The 27,320-nt window shown below is 35.2% G+C and overlaps 1 protein-coding gene across 5 annotated transcripts in view; it reads right to left on the bottom strand.

Annotated features, from left to right (window-relative positions):
* Positions 1-27,320, bottom strand: part of USP47 (ubiquitin specific peptidase 47) — a 110,552-nt gene that overhangs the window by 8,257 nt on the left and 74,975 nt on the right. For 4 of the 5 annotated variants that reach the window (XM_032360507.1, XM_032360509.1, XM_032360510.1 and 1 more), the window contains 14 exons: positions 25,224-25,319; positions 24,996-25,148; positions 22,505-22,672; positions 20,278-20,409; positions 19,768-19,844; positions 19,156-19,211; positions 16,913-17,025; positions 15,226-15,330; positions 12,650-12,857; positions 10,673-10,788; positions 8,435-8,554; positions 5,582-6,359; positions 910-1,085; positions 471-551 (listed from right to left, as the gene is read on the bottom strand). In XM_032360507.1, the coding sequence (XP_032216398.1) occupies positions 471-551; positions 910-1,085; positions 5,582-6,359; positions 8,435-8,554; positions 10,673-10,788; positions 12,650-12,857; positions 15,226-15,330; positions 16,913-17,025; positions 19,156-19,211; positions 19,768-19,844; positions 20,278-20,409; positions 22,505-22,672; positions 24,996-25,148; positions 25,224-25,319 (2,379 nt within the window). The remainder of the gene's footprint in view (positions 1-470; positions 552-909; positions 1,086-5,581; positions 6,360-8,434; positions 8,555-10,672; positions 10,789-12,649; positions 12,858-15,225; positions 15,331-16,912; positions 17,026-19,155; positions 19,212-19,767; positions 19,845-20,277; positions 20,410-22,504; positions 22,673-24,995; positions 25,149-25,223; positions 25,320-27,320) is intronic. The other variant, XM_032360508.1, reaches the window with a different exon arrangement.

Below are 27,320 nucleotides of genomic sequence, written 5' to 3'. Positions count from 1 at the left end.
ACTGTTGTCCTGTACTTCGTACTCCTGTACTACATGATTATTTGCAGAAAACAAGCACAAACAAATCCCCTTTTAAAAGCAGGAAATTTTTGCTTCACTCCAGCATTTTTAATAGCTTTAAAGCAGAGGGATGGCAAAAAAACAAAAAACAAAAAACAAAAACAAAAAAACAAAAATCGCCTGAGAGCCGCTTCATCTGCTGCCTATGTTTATAAATTAAATTTTACTGGGACATAGCTAGTCCCACTGGTTTATGTATTGTCTGTATCTGCTTTTGTACTACAGTGGCAGGAACGAGTAGCTGCAACAGAGGCAGTATGGCCTGCACAACTGAAATATTTTCTGGAAATAGTGCACTGGCCTCTGCTTTAAAGAGATAAAAAGAAATGACTTGTCATAAAATCTCTGCACTGTATGTTTTTGTTAAATACCAAAAGTGATCTTACATTGTCCTGAAGGGTATTACTTACCTCTTGCTCATTGACCAGAAGCTGGTAGACTTTAACTCTGTATTCTCCTTTTTTAAGTGCTCTCCCCAGTCTAATTGTAATCTATAAAGTAGAACATTTTTTAGATGTATTATCTCAGCAGAATAAGCAACCCATTCTCCCCACATTGTTTAGTTTGGTCTTCAAAAATTCTCTAGATTATTGACTCTTTGAGAACAGGTATATCTTTTACCTCTGATTCCCAGCACCTAGAACAGTAACTGACACACAGTTAACATTTAACAAATGTTTGTTAGATGAATGAAGAAAAACAACAACAACAAAAACAAATAACCACTAAACATAAAAATAAAATGACCCTTTAGGGTTATCTATTTCACCTTACTTGAAAATAGGGCAAGATGTTCTAAAATCTATCATTTAAAACAGACTCTAATTATTCAAAATTATTTTAATCAACCTTATTGTCATCTGAAAATGATGAAAGTGTCTCATTCAGTCGGACGCTCTCAAACTCTTGATTGCTGGCATACACTCGAAAGACCTTGAAGTGAGAGGACAAAACTCCAACAAAGGGCTCTAAATGTTGTTTGAAAGCGGCCAGAGTAATTCTTTTATCAACATGCACCATCAACCCTAAGTACAAAAAAACCAAAACAAAACAGAAACAAAAATGTAAAAGAAACCTCTTAGAATATAAATAAAACAAATCATTTGCTTTTTATTTTACTGTAAGCAGGAAAAAAGTACCCCCTTTTAGTTATCTGACTTTTAGCTCATACACAACATTGAATGGACAAAAAACATGGACACTGAGCATATGATAGGTAGAATCCAACAGCTTTGAATGTTCAGAGATATTTCAGTTCTTGTTTGTTTATTTAAGCTGCTGAATTCCAAACCAAGCTTCCAGGAATTTTTCAATTACATAACATCTCTAGTTCTACACAGTAATAATGTGGCTCTGGCTGGGGTCCACACCTGCTTTTCTTCTCCTTCCTAATTAGCTCTGTGACGTCTGGGAGCAAGCCCCCAGGCTCCATACATCCACTTCTTCATTTAAACAATGGAGAGAACAGCACCTACCTCATGGGAATGCAGTGGGAATTCAAAGAGGTCACAGGTTTATCATGCTCTTAGCACAGTGCCAGTTATCTAGTAATTGCTTCAGAAATTGTTAGTAAATCTAGTTTTGGGATTTCTACTAGAATAAAAATGTCAAGACTAGCATACGTAGATGTCTGTTTATCATGTGGTTGGACTGTAATAGGAAGAGTATCTAAATGGATCAGAAACTCCCACCTCTTCCAAATTTCCATAAAAGCTCTCTTGGCAATGCAGTAAGATTATTTTTGGTGAGCTTTATTTTTTTCCTAATGCTTATTACTCTTTTGTCCTTTATAAGCCATTCATTAGCATACTTCTGGAATATTTCTATTTACTCTGGTCTTCATATTAAAAGAGCAACAACTTCACTCATTTTTCTCTGTCTCTTACAATAGGCAGTACAGAATACACAAGCTACATGCTGCCGTGGGGCCCTGGGTCCTCTAGAGCCATAAACTCTTAAGCCTCTCTCTAGGGTAGGCTTTGGTTTTTATGAAACTTACATCACTAGTCAAGGATGAGACCCTAAAACAAGCCTGGCTTATGTTCTTAGGTCATCTCAACTTTTGGGTTGATGCATTTTGAGTGGACTTTATTGAATAAATTAATGTTCATTTACTGTTTTCCTGGTTATAAGATTCAGCTCCACCATAGAAAAGGTGGCAAGTATGAATTATAATAGAAACACGGCGATGAACTTTTTTGTAATATACACTTTTTCAGGCAGCATTTAATTTTTTTAAAACGTCCATTTCTAAACTTTAAGGAGTGCCCCTGAAGGTTAATAATCCAGCTTTTGGCTAATAAGCCTCTATTTATACTACCCAGCAGGTGCAACATTTCTTAAGAAGCATATAATGAAAAAATTAGTTGACTAGAAATCAGAAACCAATGAGTAGATTTCAGCTTTGCTACTGTTGCCTAATAAATGGCTATCAGTAAGTCATCCAATGTCTCTGAGCCTCAGTTTTCTCATGGGATCATTACACCAGTCTCACTGCTGTTATGACAAATGCTCAAATAAGCAGCTACTACTGCCATTTCGGTTTCTGTGATAACTTGTAATGTATCACGGGAAGACACAAGTGTTCACTGGTTACAGATACAGTCCAATATGGTGATTAGGACCAAGTGGTTCCGCAGTGAGACAGCCTGGTCTGAATGAATTTCTGCCTCCTCCTACATCAGATTTGTGACTCTGATTTAACTTCTTTATACTTCAGTTATCTCTATAAAATGGAGACAAGAGTCTTTATAACCTCATGTGTTTTGGGGTCAGTATATGTAAAATGCTTAACATAGCCCTGGCCAAAATTGATGGCTTCACTGATTGGCTATAATTATAATTTAGAGATTACCATCATACCATTTTTCCCATTTACCTCTTCAAACAGAAGAGTTCAGTCTCTTCACAGTGCAACCTCAAAATAGCTTTAAGTTTTTTCTTTTTATGTATTTCTTTTTTTAAATGTATTTCTTGAATGAGGCAGTAACCAAAATTGTACAAAGAACTTTTCAGTGCAAATGCAGTGCCACTTTTATGACTTTGAACTCCCTGTCTATACCTGAATGCCTGCAGACCGCAACTAGGTCATGGTGGAACAGGATTTTCCAAGAAAGGTCTATAATTACTCCCTGAAACAATTCCTGGATTACAATAGATTAAGTGTGTTTCAGTTATTGCCTAAATCAATTGTCTATACTACACACAGAATGTTATTCTTCAGGTATCAAGTTCTTCCTTTGTCTAGGATGCCTTGCCATTTCATCCCTCTGCAGAATCCGTATTATATTCATTATCCACGTTACCCAGACACCCACGTTCACATCACTGAGGAACTGTGATGAACCAGCCTTACTTAGTACAGACTCCTGAAACACCTGGCTGCTGGCTAACATCCCCACTCTTCTCCTTCTATGCCAGTTTCCATGGTTTTCACCTTTTCTTTTCAAAGACAAACAAGCCTTCTGCATGGCTTCTGAAAGGTAAAATAAACCGTAGGAAATGGGTTCTCTTGATCGTGTTTACTATTTCAATAAATGCTAGCAAATTAGTCCACTGCAAATTTCCAAAAAGGTGGAACGAGACTCCTCAGACTGTCATTCTAAGTATTACCATTAAATTCTTAAGGTTGAGAGTCTCATGCAGTCAAATATCCAGCACATCGTTATAAAACAAACCACTTAAAAGAAATTTCTAACCTTTTCCTAAAGAGGAGCTACTTCACATTTTTCCAGTACCCTAGAAGGGTTGAGGGTGGTAAGAAACCAAGTCAGTAGCCACTAGCTATTCTTCCTTTACCACGATATGAGGAAAGTAAGGGGCAGTGGTAATAGCTATGAGGTAGAGGAATGCATACCAGGCTTACAGTCAGAATACATGAGTTTGATCCCAGCAATGAGACCCACTAGCTGTGTGACCTCTGGCAAATTATTTTAGCCAGTCTGAGCCAGCTTCTTCATCAGTGAAAGTGTCTAACATTATTGATTTCACACAGTTGTAGAGAACTAAATGAAATAAAGTAAGTTAGTGAGCCTTATGAAGTAAAAACTCCACAGGACGTTAAAGCATTAGGTACAGAGTTTCTGTCTCCAATGTGGCTCACCAATCCATATTTTCCCACTTGAGTTTCTGCAAGATATCTATATGGATGTCACATGGCTTTGTTATTACTTGGAACTAGTTAAAAACACAATTTATGCATTTTTACAACTAATTCCATAATTTCTACCACTTTTTTAAAAGACTAAATTTTGAGACTAATCAGCATCATAGCACTTAACTTTCATACTGGTTGTTTGTGTCTTCTCCCATCAGATGAGACATAAGGCTTTATCTTTGTCATCCTTACTTCTAAAATCTACACAGGGATTGGCATCTTGAACGGATCCAGGAATATTAATTGGGTGGGTGGATCAACAGATGGATAAAGAGGGGGACTCTGCTCCCACTGTCACAGAGGTAAAGGAGCAAAGGTATTCAATTCAGACTTAAATTCTAGTAATGGTTCTGCTACTAACTAGCTATACATGTACTTTGGGGCAAGTCATTCATTCTCTATGAACTTCAGTTTTCTTATCAGTCAAATGAGAATATCAATATTTGCTTTATTAATCTCAAACAAGCTTCAAGTGAGAACAAGTATTTTGAAAACTAAAATATAAAAATATAAGGGGTAATATTAATGTCTGCATTGTTAAAGACTAATGCAAAGTATTTAGCTTTTTTGAGCTATCCCTTATAATAAACCTAAAGAAAAATTCTGTATATTGAACCTGGTGGTCCTGCTAATTCTCTGGTTGTTTGTAGTCTGATGTTTTATAAAAGTTGTTTTATTTCAATGCTGGTGTTTTTGTTGTTGTTGCCTCTCTCAAAGCCCAAACTGACAGATCTCTTTAATCTTTTTGTGATTATACAATTGAGAATTTCTAGTTTATACTCTGCCTAGAGCTTACTTCATAGTATCAACTTTTTTTTCCCCAAAGTATCAACTTAAAAAAAAAAAGCCCCTTTCCCTTTCCTGACTTTCCCAGTTAATTACGGACTATTTAGGGGGTGTTGGAAGGGAGTTATCTGCATTGCAGGATAAAGAAAAGAGAGAGAATGCACAAATAAAAAATTTTCCTGCGCTGTGAATCAAATTTTCTAGTGTCTGGCCCTTTCTTTTTCTTTTTGGTATTATTATTTACTTTTTAAGCTATTCTTTAACTTTTTACTTAGTACTTCTATAATTCTTTCCTTTAAAAAATTCTTAATACTTTTCTCTTTTTCACTTTATCATCCCCAAAGCTGTGACATCACTGCTGTCACAGGTCTGATGTGTTGCAGAAGTCCAAGAACACTTGCTACTATAACTGCATCTAAAATGAAAGCAAAGGCAACTGAGGACATTTTTATAATCCAGGAAGTTACGGGTGGTCTTAGAACAAAGTACCTCTTAGCTGATTCTTTTAACAAAAATTTAAATAAACTGAGAAAACAATTGGTGCTGTTTCAAGAAGCCTTTTTCTTTCTAAGTACATACATTTATGTCCTTCCCCAGAACCTTCGTCTGCAGCATAGGGTTCTGCTTTGAAATACATGTACTGTATTTCTCCCCTGCTCTTGCCACTCTCATCGTATTCACTATCAGTTCCAGAGTCTTCTTCTGCTGTGTCCCATGTCTCTTTTTTCCCTTCATTTGCTTTAGTTCTTCTACTACTCGTGATGCTATGAGAGTCAAGTCCATTAGCCAAAGGAATCTGAGCATTATCTGCATTGCACAAAGTGTCACTGCTATGACTGGAGCTAAGAATGTCACTGTCCACTGAACTTGTACTCCTGTCATTATTCACATCTGAGTCTGACCGTTCTTCAGACTGAAAATTTTCAGGATCAGAAGTCTGAATGTGCTGTTCAAGTTCTCTATTGTCCACTGATGCTGAAGAGTCCCTCTCATTGAGAGGTGATTCTATGTTTTCAAAGTCACTTGTCTCAGTACTTTTGCTGCTGTCCCCATTATCTCCATCTTGCTGCTGCTGTAGCGACAAGCTTTTGAGTTTTTCAGTGCTTTCTTCTAGAATAGCTTCCACAGACTTTAGGCTCCCCACAGGTCCTTTAACTCTTTCACAGTCATCTTCCACATTACCAGAATCGCCCCCAGCTTTCTGGCATGCTGTCCTTTTGGAATAAGATCCTGGGGACTGTTCAGGTAACAAAACAAATAATCTGATCGTATTTGCATGACGATCCAGGAGTTTCCACAAATGAGAGTCTGTAAAGGCCATCTGGTAATCCAAAGTCTCAGAACTTTCAACAAACACCTAAATAGTAAGCCAAAGAGTTACATTATATCATTAATTTTAGTGACATTCATTCTTGTTCATAATATCACCTCAGTAAAAGACCGTACATAATAAATTGTAAAATTTGGGATAACATTTCTAAAGGGAATGTGCACTATTTTCAGAGACTAAATAAAATTAACATTATGTTCGTATGTCTCTGCAACTAGCCACAAAACTGCTAAGACAGATGGGACACACACATGCACAGACACATACACAGGTATCTTGTTTACTGGGTTGCCCATTTTCAGAATGTTTTTGTACTCCGTATCCTGCCCATTAGGAAAACAAGTTCAGCAGGAATAATACTTTTCTAAATCATTTTGTGTTGTGTGAATAGTTGCTAATACTTTTCTAAATCATTTTCTTCTGTATAAAGTGATATTATTAATAAAATTTAAAGCTATTCTAAAATTACATATCCTTAATTTGAGGTGTCATTATAGGAATTTCACAAGAAATGAGCAGAAAAAAAAATTTATTAGAGGAACATGTATAAAGACATGTTGAGAATGCAATACCAAAATCCAGATTATAGAAAAAAAAATCTAATGGACAAATGACTTGATACTAGGGCAAATATTTTTGGCAAGGAAACAAACACAGGGGAAAGCTTTAGATTAAAATAAACTTAAGAGGTGTATTATGGACTTTATTTGGATCCTATCTGAAACAAATCTTATCAGAAAAAAATTTTATAATATAATCAGGGAAATTTGAATATTGACTAGATATCTGTAGATATTAAGGCATTTCTGTTAATTTTCTAGATGTATTAATTATGGTTATGTTTTTTAAAAAGTTCTCACCTTTGAAAGATATATATTCAGATTATTTATAGATGAAATAACATTTCATCTGGGGATGTTTTTCAAATAACCTGGTGGTTATATAAATCAAATGAGAGTTGATAACTGTTCAATAAAAAAGTTACAAATCAGGAGTATTAGCTGACCATTTAAAGAAAAAAAGTAAAGTGTGATCCCTTCCACTTTTACTACAGAGTGGCATTAGGATGGATTAGAGATTTTAATGACACACACAAGCACCATGCAAAAGTATCCAAAGAAAACAGAGGTGAATAAAAGTTACACATTGGGATTAATATGACAACACTAAAAAAGGTTCAATGAGATAAAAGACTCAAGACTGCATTAAGATGAATGAGACTGGAAAAGGCTATAAACAAAACAAGGCAAACAGGGAAAATTTTGGATACAATTTACCTAGAGTAAACTGATGGCATTAGGAATAAACACACAGGAAAAATGATAAATGACAGAACACAGAATGGTATCGAGAAGTGAAACAAACAAATCAATGTGAACTTTCTCTTTTCTATCAGAGATAAATAAGAAGAGAAAGGGAATAATGGTGGGTGAACCCAAAATAACAGTCTTCTCTAGAGTAGGCATGTTTTTGATTTTCACTATTAAGTACTGCTTTATGGGAGAACCTCAAGAATGAACAAAATGTAATTCCTAGAACTCATAATTCAAGAATTTAGAGGACATGACTGGTGTGGATAGAAACAGTCACTAAGGCTCCACCAAAGAGGCAGGACTAATCTGGGGCTTGAAAAACAAATGTGGCGGGTGCCTGGGTGGCTCAGTGGGTTAAAGCCCCTGCCTTCGGCTCAGGTCATAATCCCGGGGTCCTGGGATCGAGCCCCACATCGGGCTCTCTGCTCAGCAGGAAGCCTGCTTCCTCCTCTCTCTCTGCCTGCCTCTCTGCCTACTTGTGATCTCTCTCTGTCAACTAAATAAATAAAATCTTAAAAAAAAAAAGAAAAACAAATGTAGGGAGAAGGGAAAGAACACTACAGGCTGGGGTCGCTCATGAACAAGACATAAAGGAGAACCAGCAGGACTGATTGAGAAGGACAGAAAGAAGCCTGATACGAGCGATTACAAAGGAAGATAATTACTGAGAAGATGGGAGAATTCACAAGGGAAATTAAAGACAAATGGTGGATAGCTCTAGAGGCCAGCCTTAAAATATAAAACTTTATTATTACCAGCATGAAAATAATGAAAAACTAAAAGATGTACCTTGTTACTTCTAAAAAAGCCTTCAGCTTTCAGGGTCTTACTGGGCACAGTGAGAAGACGCAGATCATTGTAGCAGCGTTCCAGGACTATCCGCATTGTTTCAGCGGGTAAGTAGATGGCCTGTAACGGAAGTGATCTGATAAAAAAGGACTTGCAAGGATAATTCTGCTTGACTTGGAAATGTGGACAATGAGACACTGCTGAGTTCTTAGAAACAGCAGAAAGAAAATTCAGAGAAAATAATTTTTGTAGAGGTTTACAAAATTTTTAAGAATCTGTGGAAAAATTTTAGTCTTATCCATTAATTAGGTTGTAAACTAGGTGAACAAAGTATCACTTACTAAGGTATGCTCTCAAACTATTTTTACGGTAATGATTTTCACTAAAAATTCTATTCCTCTCATACTTGCAAAGTAAATGAGGTGATCTGGTTCCAATGAAACAGAATGGCTAACTCTCGAGTAGAAGTCAAGCCAATACCTGTTTAACTTCTGAAATTTTGATGAGTTATTTTGTGTTGTGTGAATAGTTGTTAATACTTTTCTAAATCATTTTCTTCTGTATAAAGTGATATTATTAATAAAATTTAAAGCTATTCTAAAATTACATATCCTTAATTTGAGGTGTCATTATAGGAATTTCACAAGAAATGAGCAGACAAAAAAATTTATGTTTTAAAAATATGATTTGTGCTGAGAATTGTGTAAGACTGATGAATCAAAGACTTGTACCTCTGAAACAAATAATACATTATATTAATTTAAAAAATAATAAAATTCATAAAAAGATTTGTTTTCAATACAACTAATGATAATTCTTAGGTAGTCTACTTATGCTTCACCCACTGCATTTCTTGGCAGAATATTTTGTAACTGCCTTTATTCTCTAGAGACATATTTTTCCCCAACAAAATTACTAGCTTTTTTTCAGGGAAAGGAACATCACGTGTTTCTTTTATATTCTACCTCAGGGCTCATACTCTAGATTAAACTATAATACAGAGCAAGTACACTAATGTAGCCATTTTATGAACAATTTAATTGTAAAATGTAACTCCAAAACACGGTTTATCTCCCCAGTTATTACTCAGGCAGAAGTGTTAGAAGTTGTTCTTTTTTAACACAGTAATAATTAATACCAGTAATAATTAAACCCAACTTTTATATAATACTAAACATTTTTTTCCCCACAAACAAAGCATTTATTTGTTCCATTAACATTCACAATAACCCTGTTAAAGTAGGCATTAAAAAACCTCAGATGAGATAAAAGACAATATTGCCATAAGATGAATGACTGGAAAATGGATCAACTTCTTGTTGCTATAACTGAACAATTTCCACTACACCAAGGCATCTGACCCTAAGGCTTTAGAACCCTAAACAATTTTACCAATGTTTGTGTGCTCAGTGTTTTATAGAGTACAGTATAACCATTTTATTGGAAGTGGACTAGCTTTTTGTCCAAGGAAATCTGAATGTTTTCATCATACTTTTCCAGCCCCAAAATTCTGAATGAGTTTACGTTCTTTATCACTAACTCACTGAATGTGGTCAATATTTAACTCATCATTTTCCCTGTCAAATCTGCTCCCCGACCCTACTCTTCTATTTCTATCACTAGATCACTATGCCTTTGCAGTTTACTCAAGCGTGCAACTCCCCAAGTCATCTGTGCTCCTTCCTGCCTTACTCCAACCAATCATAAGTCTGGCAGATTCTATTTATAGAATCATCCTAACAATCTAAACCTTCTCTCATTTCTGGTCCTATGCCTTCACCTGAATTATCCTCATCTACATTCCTGTCTCCCCCTCCATCCATGTGGAATACCAGTCTAGTGCCACCAGACTTAACCACTCTACAGCAGAGCTCTCATCATACTACTGCTGTGCTTAGGAAAACAAATATCCTACATCCTATTGCCTACATCAAATACAGCCCATCCTTTTGTGTTTAGTACTTAAAGACCCTCCACGAAATAAACCACCTTTTCTTTCTAGGCAGGTACTTGACAGAGAGCCAGCCAAACACATGTGCCCTTGCTATGTGCACTTGCCTCACACATCCTCACCTCCATACTGTGGTCAATTGACGTCTTCTGCTCAGTGTCCTTCTCTTCTAACTATATTTGCCTCCTGCCAGTAAAAATCAGTTCCTATACCTTACTCAAACCATCACATGATGCTTTGTACAGAGCAGGCACTCAAAAATACTCACTGCCAATTTAAAAACTTACCTTTGAAATAAGTTGTTTGAACTCTGCGACTGTTTGATTTAAGTAAGCACGAACGGTGACAGGAGCAGCTACAGATTCTGCCTTAAGATCAACAACATGAACTTTCACCATCACTTCTGTCCCATTTGAAAAACATAAAAACATAACTGCAGGTTATTTTCAAAAATACCTTTCACATGAGCACTGCACTTTTCATGTGTTTCCAATAAATGACATTTTTCTAATTATCAAGATGGTAAACATATAATGTTATACATGTATATAATACAAGTTAAAATTTCTCTTTCACAATTTGTCACATTACAAACATCTGCTAAGAAATGGAAATGAAGCTTATGAAAATGTTCTCTCGACATCTCTTTAAAACACTGACAACAATCAAAATATGATTTTTAAAAAATACATGCTTTGTTTCCTTGTAAAACATAATACAGTCAAACTTATCAAGCGTATTAAAAATATCCAAAGTTCCAAAGTACAAACCCAAACCACAACACTAAATAAACAGAGAAAGCAAAACAAATTCTAAAGGGGACAGAGCAGCCCTACTTGCTTTTGAACAACCTTCATTATACCACTCAAGACCTTGTTCATAATTAGACTTCCTCTCTTCAAAATATTCTCTACATTCTACAGAAAATTCTACTGCTTTGGTTTACATGGTTTGTTTTTTTCACTTAAATTCTTCATATTACAATATAACCCTACGTCTTCCTCTTCTGTTTTCAGATTATATATAACTAAACTTTTAGTCACTAGAAAAGCAAATGATCTTCGAACACTATGGTTATTCTCTGCCTTAACTGTTTTAATTTCTTTTATGAAGTATACATAAATCCTCGGTTTTTTCCCTAAGTTCCTAATCTAAGTCTGACAAAATATTCTGCTAAAATCTTCATTACTAATGAGCACAGAGTACTTTATCTGTAAGTTTAACAATCCATACACAGACTTAGAGTTTTCTTGTTAAAAAGTGGTTTCATTCCTGATTTGTGTTACACTTTACTCATAATTTCTGCTATCTAGCCCCAAAATAATCTGCAAGGAAATGCTCCAAAGGAACTCCTTACAAACAGAGCAGAGTCTGACTGATGGAGCCCTTAAAAGAATGCCATACTTAATGTACTTTGAAAAGAGATGCTTTGAAAAAAATTTTTTTAAAAAGAGGGGTATATAGAATCCACAGAGGAAAGGTATTTGGAAGAGTAGAAAAAGGTTTTGTAAGTTCAATTTTTAGGAATAAAAGTAGAAAACATAAGTCTGAATTCCAATTATAATCGATGCAAAGGATTTAGGGTCACAACAACAGTAAGAATTCTCCAAGATTATTTAAACACTTTGTTCCTCATTTATTACAGTTTACATTTAGTGATTATTGGAAGACTTTAGACATGTAACTCTCTTTAAGTCCTACTGTGGGTATAGGTAGGGGCATGGTATTCTGCTTTCCAGATCAGTCTCAAACAAACAAAGTAACTCCCAAGATACTGAGGAGTGTGATATATTAAATGAAGAGAGAAAAAGCAGAAGTCCCTGGGACTGGTAGAAACGAAAAGGATGAAGAAAAATAAAGAGTGTTGGCAGTGATACTTATGAAACCACCTCTTTAAGCAGACTCTGAAAAATAGACTATTTCTGAGACTTTATGGGAATATACTTTTTGGGGACCAGGATCTCTTCTGTAAGTAGAAGGAGTAGGGAACAGGAGGAGAGAAAGGAGGATGATTCAGCACTTAAAGAGGAAAGTCCCACTGAAAACTACAAGCTTAAAAAACCCCTATTTTAAAAAATTTTGTGTACATAGCTCTTTGAAAATAATTTAGAACTTAATCACAAGCTTATTGCTTAACCTATCAAAATTATTCTGTATCTCAAGAATATATAAAAATTTAAAATTAAATTCATTTCTATTAACAAAAAACCTTCTCAAGCAAATTTTAAGTTCGGTACAACTCAAAATGCCATAAAATTCTTTACCTCCAGGTTTATAAGACTGGAAAACTTGATCAGGCTTTCTCGTCTCCAACAGCAGATCAAACATGTATGTTGACTTGACTCCTCCTAGCAGAAGTCCCATAGGTGTATCTTCTTCTCCTTCATACGATCGTTCAAGATAATCATGAAACTCATCATATTTAACAAGGCGACAGCAATCCATGGGTATGACCTCTTCTAAATCCATCATCTAAAAGAAAATGACACCCAAGAAAAGAGAAAAATATGCATGGTATTTTAGTCTCATGTGTAATTGCACTACCAATACATCCAAACAAACAATAAAACCCTATATTTATGATTTGCATCAGAGCTCAAAGACATCAAAGTTAAAGGTACAACGTAAATGCTGTTTTTAAGTAACCATTATTTCATTATCCCCCAAATCATACAACTTATGCACCAACAAATTTTAAAGATATTTCTGGTTTTAAGGAAAGTTAACATTCTAAACTTTAGATGGACTCAAAATCAATGTAATATAAGCTGTTGCTCTATAATCGTTAAGTGGAACCTCAGGGAGAACGACCAATGAGAGTATGTGGCTTCTGTTTATGAATCCAATATGGAGAAGAATTGGTGTCTGACATGTTTGGGTCTGAACCTCTTGCTAAGGGCAGGGGGAGAGCATGCCTTGCAGAGTCACCACAGAGGCCACAGCTCCTTATAATTACATAAATAAATATAAACAGAGAAAACAAAACAAATTCTAAAGAGGACACAGCAGCCCTACCTGCTTTTGAATAACCTTCTAGCTGCCCCGTGCAGGTAGCTCCCTTTCCAGATGAGCCTCCCCAGTACCTACAGCTCAGGGCACAGGAATTTCTGTCACAAATTTCCCTCTAACTCATGTCACTGGTAGATGGTGTACTCTGGACACAACATCTCTTTAATGAAAAATGAACTGCCTGGAGACACACAGGATTACTTCAAAGTATTTCATACTTATTTAAGGTTTGTAATTATGACTTTCAAGAAAAACAGTAAACCGTGGTGTGTGTCCCCACTGACCTCTATTCACTCTCCAACTCTCCCCAAAGTTAGAACTCTCCTTCTGGTACATAGGACTGATTTATTTCTCTCTTCTGTTTGCTCGATTCTTTATACTTATGAACTTTTACTTCCTGTTTTTAAAAAAGATTATATTTATTTATTTGACAGAGAAGTCACAAGTAGGCAGAGAGGCAGACAGAGGGCAAGGTGGAAGCAGGCTCCCTGCTGGGCAGAGAGCGAGATGTGGGGCTCAATCCCAGGACCATGAGATCATGACCTGAGCTAAAGGCAGAGGCTTAACCCACTGAGCCACCCAGGCACCCCTTACTTCCTATTTTTAAGACACTTTTTATCCTTCCTGCATTAAAAACTGCTGGAATATAAACTACCGTTAGTGTTATCACTGATCATAAAACTGTTTAGGTAAGATGTTTTCTTCATTTTAGTCTGCTTTGGTTTCCCTACTGTTTGCAAAGATGATGCTTGGAGTCCACTACTGTCTTTAAAGAATTTTTACTTTTAATAAGGTAAATCCAGAACCATCCATCCATTTTACTGTTTGGTCATTCATTTACTTATCCACATACCCATCCAAATTTTGATTCTCCTGCATACCAGGTAAAAGTACTGGAAATGTGATTGTGAGCCATACCCTTTTAAGTGTTTACAGTTTAAATGAGGACCAGTGGCATTAATTACAACAGTCACACAATCAAATGTGGATTACCCTTTGAGAAATGTCTGTTATCTTGTGTACTATTTTTAGTTCTCTCATTGGTTCTATATATAAATTATAAATGAAATGACATGATTTTTTTCTCTAATGACTTTCAGTTCACGGTTAATATTTATATGGAAAGGGCAAAAATATTTTTAATTTGTTAAGTATAACAGATGACATGTAGAACAATCTGATTAAAGAACGCTTCCCTTTCACTTCGACTTTCAAAACCACTAACAACCTCCCATTATTCTTAGAATTGCAAACTTCTACTCATACAAGTCATATAAAGTCTCTAATTTGATTTTATGCTATTCTCATTCAAGACAATCTGAACACAATATCCCTTTTTTTCAGTTTTCTGATCATGCCAGCCACATCCTCATCTCAGTTTTTATATATGTTGTCATCTCTACTAAAATATTCTCCCCTAACTTCTGGCAAAGCTGTCTCCTTCTCATGGTTAACATCTTAGAAGAAATAATCTCAATATACTACTGATTTACTTTATAACATCTAAACAGTAACATATTTGCAAATTGTAGAAGGTTCTCAATACATATCTTCTAAATGAATGAAAAGAACAAATATTTTTGTTTCTAATTCTAATTCTTATTCTACAAAACTGAACTGGCTTTCAGAATGAGCAGTTTCTCAAACTCCACTGAGTATGTTCCATAGGAGAGGTGTAAACTACACCTCTGAGAGAGACAGATGCCATCAATGGGCTATCAACATGACTGCAAGTGCTTGTATTACTACTAATTCTAATAACAATTTTAAAAAAGATGTTAATATTGTTATCGGAGACGTTGATACTGTCCAACAGTGCAATTAAACATACCTTATAAGCCATTTCTACTGCTTCCTTTAATGTCTTATCCTTATGAACCTCCAATTTATTCTCCATCATTACTTGTTTCACAGGATGCAAACAGAATAATTTTATCTAGAAAATGTAAAATATCATCACCTCAGCAGGTCATGAATCAAAACGTAATTCTTTTGCACACAGCATTTTCCCCCCCAATAGTCAAAATACTGTAATTTTTAAAAGAATTATTTCTTTTAGAGAGAGGGTGACAGAGTGACAGAGAGAGTATGTGAGAGCGCAAGAGTGAGCGAGCAGGGAAGGGGCAGAGGGAGAGTATCTCCAGCAGACTCCCAGCTGAGTGCAGAGCCCAACACAGAGCTTGCTCCCACAACCCTGAGACCACGAGAGCTGAAATTAAGAGTAAGCTGTTCAATCAATTGAGCCACCCAGGCACCATAATACTGTAAATTTTTAAAAAAGATTTTATTTATTTGAGAGTGAGCAAGCGAGAAAGAGAGAGAGAGAGAAGGAGCAGGGGAAGAGGCAGAGGGAAAGGGAGAAGCAGACTCCCTGCTGAACAGGGAACCTGATGTGGGGCTCGATCCTGGAACTCTGGGATCATGACCTAAGCCAAAGGCAGACACTTAAATGAGCTACCCAGGTGCCCAAATATCATAATTTTTAAAAAACATAATTGAGATCATTCTCTCCCATGTCTATTTTTCTTAGTAATTGACAGTGACGATCTCTCCCAAAAAAAGAATTCAAAAACATTAATTGTAACAACTGTACATTTCTTGATAAGCATGTATCACAATTTAAATAATCATTCTTCTACTGCTATACACGGTTGTTTCAAATTTTTCTCTAATTTGGAAGATATCGTGATAAATGTCCTTGTGGTCAAAATTTTTACAGCATGCATGGTTATCTCATTAGGTATTTCCTTAAGAGAATTATATAAAAATACATAAATTTGCTTAAGGCTCTTGATAAATTCTACTCAGTTTCTATACAATAAGGTCTTTACCAGTTTATTATTCTATAGCAGAATGTGACAATGTTCATATCATTGTAACATTACCAGCACTTAGTATTATCACTGTATGTTAGTGTTTTTTGTTTTGTTTTGTTTTTAAAGATTGTATTTATTTATTTGACAGAGAGAGAGATCACAAGTAGGCAGAGAGGCAAGCAGGGAGAGAGAGGAAGAAGCAGGCTCCCTGCTGAGCAGAGAGCCCGATGCAGGGCTTGATCCCAGGACCCTGAGATCATGACCTAAGCCGAAGGCAGAGGCTTAACCCAAGGGGCCACCCAGTTGCCCCTATGTTAGTGCTTTTTTGTTTTTTTAAAAAAGATTTTATTTATTTATTTGACACAGAGAGAGAGATCAAAAGTAGACAGAGAGGCAGGCAGAGCGAGAGGGAGAAGCAGGCCTCCCGCCGAGCAGAGAGCCCAATGCAGGGCCTGAGATCACCACCTGAGCCGAAGACAGAGGTTTAACCAAATGAGCCACCCAGACGCTCCCCTATGTTAGTGCTTTTTAATGCACAAAATAAAACCATACCTCACCTCAGTAATATAGTTGGTTACATTGCTTAATGATCATGATAGCATAACTGTCTACAGAATCAATCCAATGAGTATGTTATGAGAACTGCAGTAAAGCAAACTTCAATAGCACTTTTTAATTAAAAGTAAAATTATGAAATCTAACCTTGCATGTGTTGCGCTCAATTTCTCGTTGCCTTTTTTCTTGTTCTTCTAATTCTCTTTCTCTCTGCACCAAGTTTTTAATATGTTCTGGATATTCATCTACTTCTAGAAATTCTATCGTAATAAAAACAGGGCAAGACAGAGTCAGTGGAAATTGATCTTCATTTAGTTCATTTTATTCTATTATGTGCCCATAGTATATACTTCTACAACAGTTCTCATCAAAATATATCTCAATTACACCAGTCTCTCAACTTGGAACATCAGCTCTTCCAGACAAGGGTGAAGAGGTAGTTGATAATGGCATATGATTAGGCCTCATATTTTAAAAACTCATATACTTAATCCATATCATCTCTTGGTTCTATGAAAACTCTAATATGTAGATTAAGACTTCTATAATGAAAAGCCTCTCTGAAACTTGGAAATAAAATCATTTCTGATTTCAAACTGTGCTATCAAACTGTGCTATTCAAACTGTGTTTATCACCACAAACCATGTGACCGAGGGCAAGTTTACTTGTCCAGAACTCAATTTCTTCAGCTTATTAGCAGCACCTAACCCACAGAGTAACTACCTGGATATAATAAAATGTAATATAAATGCTGTTGCTACTGCTACTACTACAATGGTATTTATTTATTATTACTAATATACTCATCTTTTCTTTGTTCTCAAAACAATCTTTAGCTACCGTCTATTTACAGAATTTTATATGCAACTCAAAATATTAAAAGTGACGATATGAGATTCTAACACTATTTAGTAAACCGATGATTACTAGGCATTAAATAAGGAGAAATATATATATAAAATCACATCCCTATGGAAAGTCAAAATCCACTATTTCTAGAAATGAGCTGTAACTGCAAAAATATTCCATATCATACACAGAGTGCCCTCTGGTGCTTCATCACAAAACTACAGTTTAGGGGAGTAGATTAAGAAAAACTGAGTTATTGTCCTAATGGAAACATCTCGAATGCTGGGTGCCACAGATACACAAACTACAAACCTGACTCTGCTTACACTTTAGACAAGTTAATCTTTGGGGTATTGTTTCTCTATCTGTAAAGTCAGAATGACTACTCTGAAATATCTATTCTGAAATGATTTTGTTATAATTTTCTTTCACCTCCATTAATTCTATAGTAAATTACTGAGCAGCCACTATATGATAGACCCTGGACTCTGGGTTATCATTAATGAAAAGACAAATTAAGTCTTAAGCCTTGTACCAACTGAATTCACAATCTAATGAGGGTTTACAAAAATGTAAACAAAAACATTATGCTATAAAATAGATTTTACAATATGGTAGTTGCTAAACAAAGGAAATATGCTGAAATCAAGGACAATGATTGTAAAAATTACGAAAAGAATGTGAGCAACATATAACCTGTGTATATATCTAAAGATACATTCACATACCCCTACTTATTTACAATACTGCTTCAGTTGGAGTCAGTGTTAAGAAAAAAGGGGAACTGCAATTTTTTAAATTAATAGTAAAAAAGAGGAAAAAAAAGACAAACCCTCATGCTTGTATATAGGATTATTTTGGGGGTTCTCAATATAACTGACATATAATAAAGGATGCAAACTAGAATCATAAAACTTTATTTGCTTTTTAAGCAAATAAGCAAAATTAATTCTAGTTCTTGGAAACATTTCTAGAGTGGTAAGTCAGAAGTTTACTTCACTTGGGGTCCCTATTCAAAGCATTTACATACTAAAATACTCTAAAAACTTATAACTAAAAAAAAGCAGTAACAGCTAAATTTGAGTTTTTACTACGTATTAGACATGATGCTAAATGCTAAAAATATGTTATCTCATTTAACTTTTCATTACAATCCTATAAAATACTGTAACTATCCCTATTTCACAGATGTGAAAAGTAAGATTTAGGAAAGTTAAATAACTTGTTCTAGGCCACCTAGAGGGCAAGTTAGGAACATTACACACGTCTGGGGGTTATCACTGAATACAATCTCACTGCAAATAAATATCCAATTTTTCTATATAGAGCAAATTTTGTGTCTTAGTGTATTAAAAAGCATTTCAACTTTTTTCCAAGTGTTTTTACCACGTGGTATTATCTCATAACAGTCTTTATAATTAATTTTTCTAGGCATAAAAAAACTTAACTGTCCTATCATTTAAAAGGAGTTATCTGGGTTTGCAAAACTTGCAAAAGAAATTAGTACATATTAAAATCAAATGACTACATATTAACATACTTGCATTTCGTGCTGGATCCTTCAGTCTATATATCAGCATATATGCATTTGTGGAGCTAGTAGAAATATAAAAAAAATTAACGTTACCCAAAAGGAGACTGTAAAGGTTCCACTTCCTAGCACCAAATATATATATATATATATATATTTTTTTTTTTAAAGTAGTTTTTTGTTGTTTCAAACAACTAGAAAACCACATAACTGGTCTTAGATTCAAACTTAAAATATTCCAGAAAACAAAAGGAGAATCTACTTTGCTCTTCCCGAAGGAATTCTGAGAAGATTCCACATTTCCTCTTGGTAACACAGTTAAGTCTTCAAAAAACCTGTATCCTAGAACAATTACTACAGTTAAGTCAAGAGTCAGCACATTTCTTCTGGGCCATGTCATCTGTGTTGCAGTTACTTAACGGTTGTTGAGGGAAAAGATAAACACGTAATACTTAAGTTTAACGGTGTTCCAATAAAACTTTATTTCCAAAAACTGGAGGGGGGCAGGGTTTGGTCCATGGGTTATAGTTTGCTGACCCCTGGGTTAAATCTCTTTAACGGTAAAAAATGTTGAGAAGCTGTAATTAACTTATAAACAGTACAAATTAGGAAGTTATTTACCTTGCAAAAGCACTTGAGTAATACCCTCTGCTTCCTGAAGATCCACCATGTGTTTTCTTAATGTCCTCTTGGGTTATCTAAAAAGTTGTTATGTTATTTACCTTTCTGTAAAATCTATAACACCATTATCTCTATGTCAACAAGTAAGCCTGTTTTTAACCGCAGACTTAAATGGGCCATACAATTACCAATTCACAAAATTTAATCACAATCAGTGGCTACTACCAGCTAGTCAGTTCTAGTGCTCCTCACAAGGTAGCTCGCATGACGGCTCAGGGATAAAAAAAAAAAAAAAAAAAACCAAAAAGAAACTGGCATTCTGTCTCTTGAAACACTTGGCAAGCCTCAAACAAAACAAAACAAAAGAGGTAACAATGAAAACAAAGTAGGAAATTTACTGAAAGGAAAAGGAAAAACAAACTAAGTCTCCCATTTTTAATAAACACTGCTGTTGATCTGAAACACCCGTATTCCTGTCTCTGAGAATAATCTTAAGCAACCCGTCCTTACCCTGCTGACATGCTGATCATTGAAGCTGTACCACTGTTCATCGCTGAATGACTTTATACAAGCATAGTAATGGCCACCAGCAGCACTCCCTGAATGAACCATAACGGAGAAGAGCTCATAGATCAAGGAATTCTAAGGAGGGGAAAAAAGAGTAACTCAGAGAAGGGGAAAAATATAAAATCCTTATTTGCATATTTCCTATTCTCTGTTAATACACAATAAAATAACATGTTAGTTGTCCTAGATATCTATTGTAGGTAGCTAAGGTATCCTTTAAGGTAATTAAAATGGAAAGTCACTACATCTATAGTTTTATATTATCACAGTTTTATTCAGTGCATTCCTTCACATTTTAATTATGTTATAACCTCTGGAACTATGCATATCTGAAAAACAGTGTTATTTATGTAAAAAGAAAATAACAGTTTGAAATGTTATCTGTTTATTTTAAAGATTTTATTTTTTTGACAGAGAGATCACAAGTAGGCAGAGAGGCAGGCAAAGAGAGAGAGGGGGAAGCAGGCTCCCCACTGCTCAGTGGGGAGAGCCCGATGCGGGGCTCAATCCCAGGACCCTGAGATCATGACCTGAGCCAAAGGCAGAGATTTAACCCACTGAGCCAGCCAAGCACCCCAAGAGTTTGAAATTTTAGAAGCAGGTACTAAATAGAAGACTGTTCTGATATGTACAGGCAAGATCAAGGACTCCCAATTAACACAGTTGTTTTTATTCAAGCGAAGTAATTCCATTTTCTTTGCGAAAGAGCTGAGCGATATAATGATTTAGAACATCTTCTAATGTATTTATGTAATATCTGTGATACCGTGATCTCCTGATCTGGTATCTCTCAAGATGGGTTAAACATTAGAAAATCAATCTATGTAATACAGGCTAAAGAAGAAAAATTACATGATCCTATCAACTGACTCCAAAAAAGCATGTCACAAAATCCAATACCCATTCATAATAAAAATTCTCAACAAACTAGGAAGAGGAAGACCTCCTCAACTTGACAAAGAACACCTACTAAAAAACCCCTAGAACCAACAACATACTTAATGGTAAGAAACAGAACACCTTCCCCCTGAGATTAGGAACAAGGCAAGAATGTCCTTTCTTACCACTTTTTTTTTTTTTCTTTCTTACCACTCTTACTCAACCCGGTGTAAGAAGTCCTATGTACTGTATGTAGTAAGACCAAAAAAATAAAATAAAACAAAATAGAATAAAAAAATAAAAAAATCGTTCATGTAGGAAAACAGACAGGGAACAGTTTGCCAACCCATGCTTGAATACAATGCTTTTCAGATTAAGTTATAATGTATCCACTATATTATTCATTATATAGCAATTCATGATCATCTATCTGCCCTAAAACAGATAATTTTAAAAGGTAAAGACAATGATAGTGGTTAGAATAATGGTCTTGGTCTAAAAATAGATTAATGCAAGAGATACTCCACTCTTAAATACTGTCTAAAAAAACTATTTAATATGACTCTGCAAGACTTGAATTACTGATCAGTTTTCAGGCTAGTGATTCATAATTCACACATGCTGAAGACATCTGACCTGTGTTTCTTCCCTCAATAAGGCAGATTATATGAATGTGAAATAAATAGTTTGATAAAATCTTAAAAATCACTGGCACGGTGACATAAAAGGTTTTTACAATAAAAATTATCAAGTTTGGTAGTTGTCAAATTATAAATCATGGAACTATACCATTTTTTAAAATGTCTTAAGGGCTGCCATGGGGGAGGGAAGAGAGGTGAGGGCTCTGGCTTTCCCCTATCTCTAAAGATAGGTTCTATAATTATTTCATCATAAGGAGTTCACAGCCAGAATTTTTTAAATCAACAGATCTAGCTGAATACTTTCGTTTTGCTTTCTGAGAAAACTATGATAGAAGATTGAGAGGCCTGGTGCGACTTTAAAGGCAGAAGTGGTTTCCGGACCACTAGGCACCCTTTCCACACCACCACCGAGCTTGGTTCCGTAGCTACATTTCAGTCTCCCAGAAATTCATGCTCCTGCCTATAAGGACCTTTTCCTAAAGTTTAATATGATCACATATATGCATAAACACAGCTTTAAAACAAATCTTTACTTTTCAAAAATTACTTCTCCTAAAGAGAGTTTATTGGTCACAACAGTTATAGAATTAAACAGCAGCTTGGAGATTATCTTATTCTTTCAGCTAAAACCCACAAACTATAAAAGGTACCTTCTCAAGTCCAGGTTTTGAAATCTTTTCAGTTCCACTATTACTTTCAAGGCAGATCCCTTCATCGACACCATCATCATTCGAGAAATCATTGCTCATCTGATCACTGTGACAACTGCCTTCATTTTCTGCCCCACTGTCAGTGCAACTTTCAGTCTGAGGGGATTTCTTAATAAAACATAATTATTTACAATTATAAGCTAAGTAAAGGGAAAACATATAGTCAGTAATATTTTTTATCTATATGCTAAGTTCATGTACATGTAAGTTCATATAAGTTCAGATATCATTAATATCATTAATATCTGAACTTCATGTAAGTTTTTCATGTAAGTTCAGATATTATTAATAAGTATTTATTTTAAATAAATTTAATCTTCTCTTGAGTCCTTAAATAAAATTATACCAAAACAGCGTATTTAAAAGCACCTCTATTAATGTCCTTAAAATTCAACGACAATGAATTAGTGAGTCAGAATTCTAATTAAACCCCATTTATACTGGTTGTGGTGAAAAAATAATGAATACTGTTATGCTGAAAATAAATAAATTAATTTAAAAAAACCCATTATGTTTATAGTTACAAAGTAACAATATAAATTACCATTTCCTTCACTAAAATCTATAAAAGCAGAGAACCTAAGTGCCAAAATGAGCTTTTGTTCTCAAATCCCAAAATCTTATCATTTCTTTTCTTGAACAAGAAGTTCGATTTAGTCCATATACACTATGAAGTATTATGCCTCCATCAGAAAGGATGAATACCCAACTTTTGTAGCAACATGGACGGGACTGGAAGAGATTATGCTGAGTGAAATAAGTCAAGCAGAGAGAGAGTCAATTATCATATGGTTTCACTTACTTGTGGAGCATAACAAATAGCATGGAGGACATGGGGAGTTAGAAAGGAGAAGGGAGTTGGGGGAAATTGGAAGGGGAGTTGAACCATGAGAGACTATGGACTCTCAAAAACAATCTAAGGGTTTTGAAGGGGCGGGGGGTGGGAGGTCGGGGTACCAGGTGATGGGTATTATAGAGGGCATGGATTGCATGGAACACTGGGTGTGGTGCAAAAATAATGAATACTGTTATGCTGAAAATAAAAAATAAATTAAAAAAAAGTTCGATTTATCACTGTGCTATTACAGACAATTAGAAAGAAAAACGACATTGTACCTATCCTCAAGAACTTTATATTCTAGTGCACAAGAGGTGGAACTGTAATGAGAAAAAAATCTTCATACTCTTTCATGCTTTCAAGATTTTTAAATCCCTCTCATGCCAGTTTTATTTGAAGGAATCTACTTCCTAGAAATCTCCAAACAACTCCTTGCCCCCTTTTCCTTTAATATTTAATATATACACCTAAAAATGTTTTTATTTAAAAAGCTTGAGGATTCTTCTCTAAGATGTCTGCTCTTATAAATTATACAGAATTTCCTAAATTAACCAAGCAATATATAATAATAAGCGCCAACATCTGCCAAAAACTTTGTTGTGGGGACTGCATCTAACATACAGTCTTGGTCCCCCAACAAAGTTTGGTTCAAAGTGAAAACCAACTCTAGAACTCTATGCTAAGTCCAAAGAGCTCAATCCTGACATTCCTTTAGGCTGGAACATCTCTTCTCCCCACAAATGGATCCTGAACTTCCTAAAAGTTCCTGTCAAATTATATCTAGTTTTCTTTATTTGTAAAAGATCCCCTTTTACAAGGCATGTATTAGGTTTATGTGGAAACCCAATTCAATACTGACTGATCTCTGTTGGTGTAGGAGTCCTATAAAGACCAAGTCTACTTTGCTTTCCTTGCTGTTGTTTTCTTTAAGATTTTATTTATTTATTCGAAAGACAGAGAGTGAGAGTGAGAGAGAGCATGAGCGGGAGGAGAGGCAGATGGAGAGGGAGAAGCAGACTCCCCACTGAGCAGGGGCCCCAATGTGGTGCTCAATCCTAGGACCCTGGGATCATGACCTGAGCAGAAGGCAGAGGCTTTAACCCACTGAGCCACCCAGGTGTCCCTAGAGGGGCTAAATTGTAATTGAGAATAACTCAGAAACCTTAATCCTTGAAAAAGACACTAAGACAAATATAAGAAATTAAGGCCATGCTACCTAATTTGCTCATTTTTTCACTTAAATGCAGCCCATCTCTAGCTTAGTTTGTTTCACTTAGAAAATTATGAAACATGAGATTATTGCTCTAATTAAATAACTCTAGAGTTTAAGATTCTTTGTCTTTTCAACGAGTATATTATTCTGATCAAAAAAGAATATCTGAAATATAATTTATGGTGGACAAAATAAGCTTGTACAAATCTAGATCTTTTTATACAACTTGGCATTACAAAATATGGGAACAAAGGAACACCTTCTATCACAAAGACAGTCTAAAAGCCACCACTGTTGTTACCCCAGATAGCTCCCTAAAACACATGACCAACCAAAATGAATTAATATCTTTTAACAGAAAAAATGAATAAATATTTTACCTCATCTTCAACATCAATAAATGTACTCATATCTAGCTCCTCAGGAAATGTCATCCGATCATTCAATTTAATCCTGTGCATTGTTGTATAATCAAAATCAAACCTTTTCAACTGTAAGGTCAGCAGATAAGGGAAATGCAAAAACCGAAGACCCTAAAAAGAAAGGGACCTATTGAATATGGAATATAATCTCAGATAATTTAGTATTAATTTCTACATGGCATCTACCTTTCGTGCATCACATTTCTTCTTACAACGTTCACAAAAATATTGATTTGGGCCATCCAGGATCTCTGGCTGAATAAATGCATGCAATGCTTCTTCCTAGTAAGAAAAAAAGCAATTATTTTATAATTATTTAAAAATATTATAATGTTAATTACAAAGTCCTAAATATAAAAACTTGCAATTACCAAAATAGTCAGAAGTAGAATGGCTAGAAAACAAGGAACTCAAAATGCAAAAAGAAAAAAAAATTATCAATAGCAATATGTCATTATAAAAACTGAGCAACAAAATAATTGCCTTAATTCTGCATGAAATCTGTCTTTTCTAGCATTGCACATCAGTTTGTCATTTCTACCTAATTTTTACACTGACTTTATTTACATTGTTGAATTGGGCTAAATAAGCAAATAAAGATCCTCTCTTTACATTAAAAATATGGTACTTCTTAGAAAAGTACATGCATCACTTCAATCTTCTTGTAAGACGAGACATTCATAAACTGTACAGTAAGTAACAGAACTCTGAAGAATTCACACTATCCATACACTAAAGAATCTAATAACCATCATTTACCACTATATTTAGCGTCAGTCCTTAATTCGCCACTGCACTAAAGATTGGAAAGCACTGGGCAACTTTCTCCCTGCATGTCAGATACTGCTCCAGCTGAAAATGCATGAGAGCTCCTCGAGTGTTCACCTAGTGGAACCATGTGGTTCTCTTTTCTCCATACAGCCTTAAGACAGAAGCAAGAAACTTAGTATGAATATTGTTGAAGAATCAGTGGGCATAAAATTTTTAATTTTTAATCACCGATTTTTCACAAATTGTAGTTAATACAATATGTAAGATTGTACTGCATAATCTCGTTTCATTTGTTGTTTTTTCTTCACACATGGTCTAATCAGAACTACTGAAAATATTTACTATATACAAAGAAAAATTTGTATCATTAAGACAAAATATCTTCAAATATATTTTTCTTTTGATTCAGAACACGTTACTTAAAAGATAAATAAAGGAGCTTGATCTGGCAAAATAAAATAGCTGACAACAAACTACTATGCACATATTGTTTGGTATAGCTCATTTTGGGATAAGAACAAAAAATATGAAAATATATTCAAAATACCTCTAACCTCAGCCATCTCCTATTTTGTTCTCAGAAACCCAAGGAAGCAAGGGGGCTGAGGGTTGGGGTTGGGGTGGGGAAGAGCCAAACAGTGGGGTTTTTTCCACATGACCAAGCAATTTACTGGAGGTCACGGAAAGGGGCACATTCAGAATGATTTTTTCCCCCTTAAAGTGTGTTTAAGCAAGAAAAAGGCAAATCCTGTAAAAGCATAACACAGAAAAAGCAGCCATATAGGTAGCTTAGCATAGACTGGTATCAAATTAGTCAAGCTTTCCAAACAGAAAGCGAACTGCAAAACACTCAATACCTTAACAAAACAAGGGGAAGTATGTAGAGTAAGAAAATTATGTAACTCAAATTCTACCTTCCTAAACCGTGTGTACCAATTTCTGGCTAGAGTTCGTATCTAGCATTCTCTTTTTCAATTGTTTTAAGTTAAAATTCAAAGAAAGGTTTAAAGCACAGAGAACACCCATAATTTACTCAGACTCACCAACTTTTAATATTTTGCTACCCTTGCTTTACCCTTCTCCCACCCCCACACACATCATGTATTTTTCTGAAGCATTTGAGAATATGTTTACATATCATGCTTTTCCTCCTAATAGTTCTATGTCACTTTTTAAGAGTAAGGATGTTCTTACATAAACAACAGAGTTATTAAACTCAGGAAAATTTAAGATTGATAAAGTACTTCTGCAATATTCCAATTTTGTTAACTGTCCCAATCCTAAAAATGCATTTCTCCCCATCCAGTACAGAACTGAATCCAGGATCACAGATTACATTTGGCTAACTCTTCAGATTCATTCTGTCTGAACAGTTCCAAAGCCTTTTTTCCTTTCAAGACATAAATAGTTTTTGAAGGTGGCCAGTATTTTATAAAATGTCTGCAATTTGGGTTTGTCTGATGTTCCTTATCTTTAGGTTCAAGTTCTATGTATTCCTTGCTAGACTACCAC

This window comes from Mustela erminea, chromosome 9 (assembly GCF_009829155.1).
Source record: "Mustela erminea isolate mMusErm1 chromosome 9, mMusErm1.Pri, whole genome shotgun sequence".
NCBI lineage: Eukaryota > Metazoa > Chordata > Mammalia > Carnivora > Mustelidae > Mustela > Mustela erminea.
This window is presented reverse-complemented; position numbering and strand designations above follow the sequence as displayed.